Source organism: Laccaria bicolor, genomic scaffold (assembly GCF_000143565.1).
Source record: "Laccaria bicolor S238N-H82 LACBIscaffold_82 genomic scaffold, whole genome shotgun sequence".
NCBI lineage: Eukaryota > Fungi > Basidiomycota > Agaricomycetes > Agaricales > Hydnangiaceae > Laccaria > Laccaria bicolor.
Window position 1 is genome coordinate 146,157 of NW_001889953.1, and position 5,899 is coordinate 152,055.

At 46.7% G+C, this 5,899-nt stretch overlaps 2 protein-coding genes across 2 annotated transcripts; one reads left to right on the forward strand and one right to left on the reverse strand.

Annotated features, from left to right (window-relative positions):
• Positions 1-2,328: 2,328 nt before the first annotated feature.
• On the reverse strand, positions 2,329-3,283 carry LACBIDRAFT_296023 (uncharacterized protein; the record flags this gene model as incomplete). The annotated part of the gene is made up of 5 exons (XM_001890183.1): positions 2,329-2,376; positions 2,452-2,586; positions 2,796-2,975; positions 3,033-3,091; positions 3,205-3,283. 5 exons carry the CDS (start codon positions 3,281-3,283, stop codon positions 2,329-2,331), a joined length of 501 nt encoding a protein of 166 aa, XP_001890218.1.
• Positions 3,284-3,999: 716 nt separating this feature from the next.
• On the forward strand, positions 4,000-5,501 carry LACBIDRAFT_335325 (uncharacterized protein; the record flags this gene model as incomplete). Its single annotated transcript, XM_001890171.1, has 6 exons — positions 4,000-4,151; positions 4,173-4,843; positions 5,157-5,183; positions 5,242-5,333; positions 5,384-5,428; positions 5,490-5,501. The coding sequence occupies 6 exons, from the start codon at positions 4,000-4,002 to the stop codon at positions 5,499-5,501; spliced, it is 999 nt and encodes a 332-aa protein (XP_001890206.1).
• Positions 5,502-5,899: the final 398 nt, after the last annotated feature.

Genomic DNA, 5,899 nt, shown 5'->3' on the forward strand with positions numbered 1-5,899 from the left:
ATTTCGACCATTCTTTAGAGTAGAAAGTTCTGCATCAACAAGACAGGAGGATTGCAAAAGGGAGGCACTCGCCTTGTTTTCCAGAGGAATGGGGGTCCACGTTGCTTAGCAATTCATCAAAATGTATCTTGTTCTTCGACATAACACGAAACAAATCACGGAATCGGACTCGAAGACAAAGTGGCTCTAAAGATGAAAGTTGACTGCTTGGGTTTAATTTGTCGTCCAATGCTACGCATGATCGCCTCACCAGGGGGATGACAACTCATATGTGTGGGTCGTTCTCCCCAGGCGACAGTATGATTCCCGCTTGAACGATCCGATTGAAAGCTCGACCGATTTAAGAACGCTTCGCGATGTAACGCGGATTTCTAGCATGTGGAAATTAGATGTTCGGCTTCAGCAGTGGCAAAATTTTGGGAGGACTTGCCGAAAATCTCAATGCTGGGGGAGCTTCCACTCCCGGAGGAAGACATGGTGGTTATCAGTGAAAGCGGAGAGATTAGCGCTCAGAACGTGTGATAGCGTTTCAAATGGCAGGTCTGGGAACATGTTAAGTGCCATGGCCTAGCCTCATTCAAATCGCCAGCCGGATCAGAAACTTGATGGGGAGTGAGGCGCTCAACGTCGGCAGCACTGAGTGAGTCTACATAAAGTTTTGTTAAATCTCCAGAGTGAACTTCGATTTCTGAATCTCACACGTTGACATCGCCAGCGAAAGCCATCACTTGGGGGAGAACTAGCGAAGCGGCGTCGTCTATTGGTCGTCCACCTGCAGGACTTCACCGACATGTTAAGTGCCACACGTACTTGAACAAGCCAGGGTCAGCATGAATGGTTGCATTATTTAAACAACAAATCACCTTTGATAGTGTCGTGATTGAGCTGGCAGTGAGTTCGGCGAGTAATTGTTGTGGTCGAGTTCAACACCGTGACGCATAATGATGATCAAAGTCACTTGTCTCTTGCCACCAACAATCACAACCACGGGTGTCTCGTTCTTCATCGTTGAACAAATCTCCAGCAATCCCCTGACAATGTTTGAAAGGCCCAGCTCTGGTTTGGTTCCGATTTCCGTGGAAAGCGTGTCCATGTATGTCGTTTCCTATTAGCGTTCCTTCAGCTTTCATGTGAATCGTTTTTAGATTATATTTTACCCACAACCTCGAGGATGGACCACGAAAATTGATTAAAAATACTTGATGTTCCTCTCAGCCGTCTTCCTGCTCTCCTTGTCAAGTTATGAGGCAATTTAAACGTCGAAGGGCGAACTGTGTTCTCAATTGATCATTCGCGTTACGTGGCGGCCAAAAAATCAACTTTCATGAGCGGGGGAGAGCTGGGCCAGCTGGTTGGGAAGGCGAGGTACTTGCTCAGTCGTCCTCGAACACTCGTTGTGGACTTACCAGCACACTTCACTCAGCGCTCATGGGCGATGCCAACTACCAACATGGCTTTTTAATTCAGCTCTCATCGAAAGTCTTACGACTGCTATGTACGACGTTATCAAGCTAAATGTCACGGATGATATCGCACAACTTGGACTTGCCGTTTGCCCTTCACAAGCCCCAGGCAACGTTAATTTGTTCAAGTGGGCAAGAGTAAGCTCGTAGCGGTCGGACTGGAGCCCCTTGAGAGTTAGCGCTCATCATCCAAGGTACTTCTTTGAGTTATCTCACACTATTCGGCAGTGACTAATCGTTAACTCATGGTGGGCTTCATACTTATGCTCGAGTCGTTTCGCACTGAAACCGCTGTAATGGTCTAGCGAGGGAAGGCTTCAAGTACCGGGCCACCGCCATGGCACACAAATTTCAAAAGAAATACGTTTATCTGGGTGAACATACCCCATCGCTTGATGTACAACATCTGCAACGGGCTTTACGATCCTTCGTTTTGGCTGTGGTAACAAACAACATGTGGACAAGTGGAAGTTTTTGCGGCTTTATCTCAACACAAAACCGTTTCAGCGTATGTGGTCGCTGTTATGAGGCAAAATGATGCGGGGGGGCTTTTCGGAGCCCTGCTACACGACCATCACCTTGCAAGGTTTCTTTAACCCACGAAAACCGACCGAACCCCCGTCGTGAAGAGAGCCACATTGATCTTGAAGCTGTGGCTCCTGTGACGTGTGACCTGCACAAGCTCGTGTGACAGGCATAGTCTGCTCTAACTCGACGCTCGACGTGCAATTCTTGCATCCCCAAGCCAAATAAGGTAAGCTGTAAAAAAACGTGGAATCTCATGGAAGTGCTGTAACGATATCGTTTCTTTGGACAGCCGGAGGGATCCCGTTTATGAATATCCCCGAAGTTACGACTTTGAAGGTTATATCATGGCTGCAAGAAAGGTCTGATTCGCAAGATGCTGGGTAATCTACTATCTGGTAGGCATACATAATACTATGATGATGGATTAACTGCCCAAAACCGTCTGTAGTACCTTACTTACTATTGGTGTCCAAAGAGTCGGTTGCGAAAGCTCTACCTCGAGCCTTTCTGCCTTGAGCATCTCCCCAGAAATCTTGCCTCGACGAGTCGAACCCGCCATCAACCAAGGCATCTTCGTAGTCCTATGTTGGCTCCCCTGCACCCTTCATGTTCTTCAAGACGCATTGAAAGAAGTGATTCTTGCATACATAGAAGATCAAGTGGTCGTATATGCGAGTTCGAGATATGATTGGGGCCTAGGAATGAACCGTGGATATCGCCCAAGCCATGGACGAATGCGGTGATTCGGTAGCCGTCTTAGCATTCCCAAGTTCCCTGTGAAGTGAAGACCTCGAGAAGACGTACGTCGGGGTTGACACCAAACTTGTAGTCGTCCCAGCTTTCGTGGAGGTCTGCGCGGAGGAGGAAGACGTTTTGAATTGAGTCGATTTTTGATTCGTCGGTAGGTCCGCCGAGCTGATCAACTTGAGCTTGAAGGGAGGGTGCCGCCGGGGTCGTTGATGTGCTCGTAGAACCTTGAAGCCACTTTTGGGTTCAGAGCTGTTAAGTAGGGGTAAGATGAAGGTATTTCAAACTGCTTACTCCAGAAAGATGAGTGTTGTGGGCTGCGCGTGATTGGGTCCAGGTGTATGATTCGAGACCTGTTATTAGACATTTTCTGTCACGGTCTCGCGTACGTTCGCGGTATTCATTCGCGGGTCTCTATAAAGTCTCCGCTGAGTCCCATTGACGATGAATAGGATCGAGAACTAACCCCTTCCGGCGTGTTCGAAACCGTCAACGCCCGCCGTCGGTACGTTTCCTGCGTCAGGCCTACAGATCTGAACCTCCATCTCGAAGAAAAATTGAGTCCATGATCTGCAATAGCGCCAATAAGTAACAATAGCCACCTTCTTTCAAGATGATCTATCCGACCAGACTTCACTAGTTCCAGTCTTTTTCGGTCCATGACGGCCGGGCATTATTTCGTCCAGTTTAAATATCGCCCACGAACCGTCCGTTTGGGCGTAGCCATGGGTAGAAGGGAGTCCATGAGACCGTAGCGTCTTCGTACTGCCAGAAGTCTGTAACCGGGTGAAGCTGCTTGGAAGGTGCAGGCTGTTGGCCACGGGAAGGTCCGATCTGATACTACATTCCCGTCGTAGTTTTCGAGGGTCACATACGCTGGGACGTCAGAGGAAATTTTGGTTGAGTGTTCAAGGGGTTTTGCAAGTGAAAGGCTTGAAGTTCGAGGTGCGGAAAGAAGTGTTTGGTTCTAGTGGATGGGACAAAGGATTTATCGTAGCTGATAGGACTCGGAGTTGGAAGAGAGGAAACTGAGTGAATTTGATCCGGTATCTGGGTCCACGCCGATGCATTTTACCTAGACTCGACTCCAGTCTCTATGGAATCAAAACCCGAGGCAACAGATGTGTTTTCTTGGGTCAGTCCGGATTAGGAGGGTTGTGCACCTTTTACCAAACAACCAACTCAATGGCATTTTTTTCGAAGCCAGATCTCAGAGTCAACCTTTTCGTTCGGTGCCGCGACGACTCATGCACCATACATCATGGCGGAACTGGCATATTATGACTGCTCAGACTCACTGCTCCCCATCCACGACACAACAGAAACCATCCTCGTCCTCCCTTTACGAGAGTTTATTCTATTCATCTTTTACAAAGACAGCGAAGAATCACCCCGGGATTCGAGTATCTCTAGGTAAGTATGTTTCTTCTAAAGTTTTATGTATACTCGAGCCGACCTAAAGTTTTCACAGAACAACCATACCATGCGTCTTAACACACCAACATCGAATTCGGTCGGAGAAAAAGTCCGAAACCACATCTTCAACACCGTAAACGACCACTGGGGAATCAGCCAATTCTCCAAAACCAACCTCCCCCTCCCCATCTTCCACATCCACTTCATCGCCCACCCAAACGAGGACAACTCTGGTAGCGACGGGCAACAACCCACCAACCACTGGACCATGTACCTCGAAACATCACCAACTTCCTCGGTCCACGTTGACGTCGCTCCAGATGGTAACGATGTTGCGATGGTCATGCTTGACACGGAACAGGTCAATTATGACGCCTACAACGTCTTTCACAAATCGCTTCCTGTGATTGGTGAGGGCTGTAGTGTGGCGACGGTTCTAGATGTCTTGATTACAAAGAAAAGGGACGTGTATAGGTTCACTCCGGTGGGTGAAGGATGTCGATACTGGCTCTCCATCTTTGTACTGGATCTGGTGGATGCTGGATTGGTGAACAGGGGAAAGGCTCAAGACGCCATTGATGGGCTTGGGATGTATTGGTCTTTTCCTCCTGGCACTGGCTCATTTGCAAGAGAGATTGCATGGGGTTCTCTCACTGTGGGAGTTGGCTTGTTTATGCTGCAAGAGAATTGTAAATAAGAGGAGAATATAATCAAGGGGGTTCAGGGATCTGAATGCCAGACCAGGGGTTGGGTAGGTAGGTCAGCCATAGGCCGAAAAATAATAATTTGGAACCCTCTATAAGATAGTCCTAAATTGGTTTTCCAAGGTGATTTACAGTATTCCTGCATCTAAAATATCATTGTATAGTACATTATCTTGACTGGATATTATATTTCATTATATCTGGCCCAATTTCTGGCTTCAAAATTGTTTTTCATAGTCTAATCTTCATCAAATTTTTGTCTAATGTTTTAATCAATTACAATTTACTGACAAAACAGTTAGAGACCAGTTTTTGACACCGATGGGTATGCTGTGTGACCTGATTTCAAAACTCGAATCATCTTGATGCTTTTGACACATCAGACACTCTAAACGGATGCCTGTGCAGTGTGGTATTGCACTCAGGATGCAATGGCTTGGTAAAATGTAAAAGGGTTGGATGTGAGACTCAACAGGTGAGTATCAGTCTTGCACAAGTTAATCACTACACTCACTTATTTTTTAGTACCACCTACAATGTGTTGCATTGGAGATAGCCCCACGAAATTGGGTATGCGAAGACTTAGAGGATTAGAGTGATGATGATGATGATGTCATATTGCCATATATAGGCATGTGCCTGATTACGTAGGTAGATAGGTCAAGCACACAGGGCCTTACCAAAAAAATCGACCCCAGCTACTTTTTTTAAATTCTTGAACCCCCTTGAATATAATAGGATCTTGTTCCGGATCAGAAGCATCAGATAAAACTGGAAGAAACTTAAAATATATTCTCTCTCTTGTCTAGGGTTTATCTGCTACCCCAAACTAAGATATATTTTGAAAATGATCTATTTAAGTTTTGAGAAGAAAAGGGGAAGGTAGTCACGATATACTGTAGCATTTCATTCAATTCGACAGGGCCCGTGACGCGTGACAGGCCTGTCGAAATTTTGGTTTCGACAACCACACAAATTCGCCGTGACAAGCCGAAAATTTGGGCAAATTTTCGACCACTTAGCGCCGCAGGCCACGAAAAA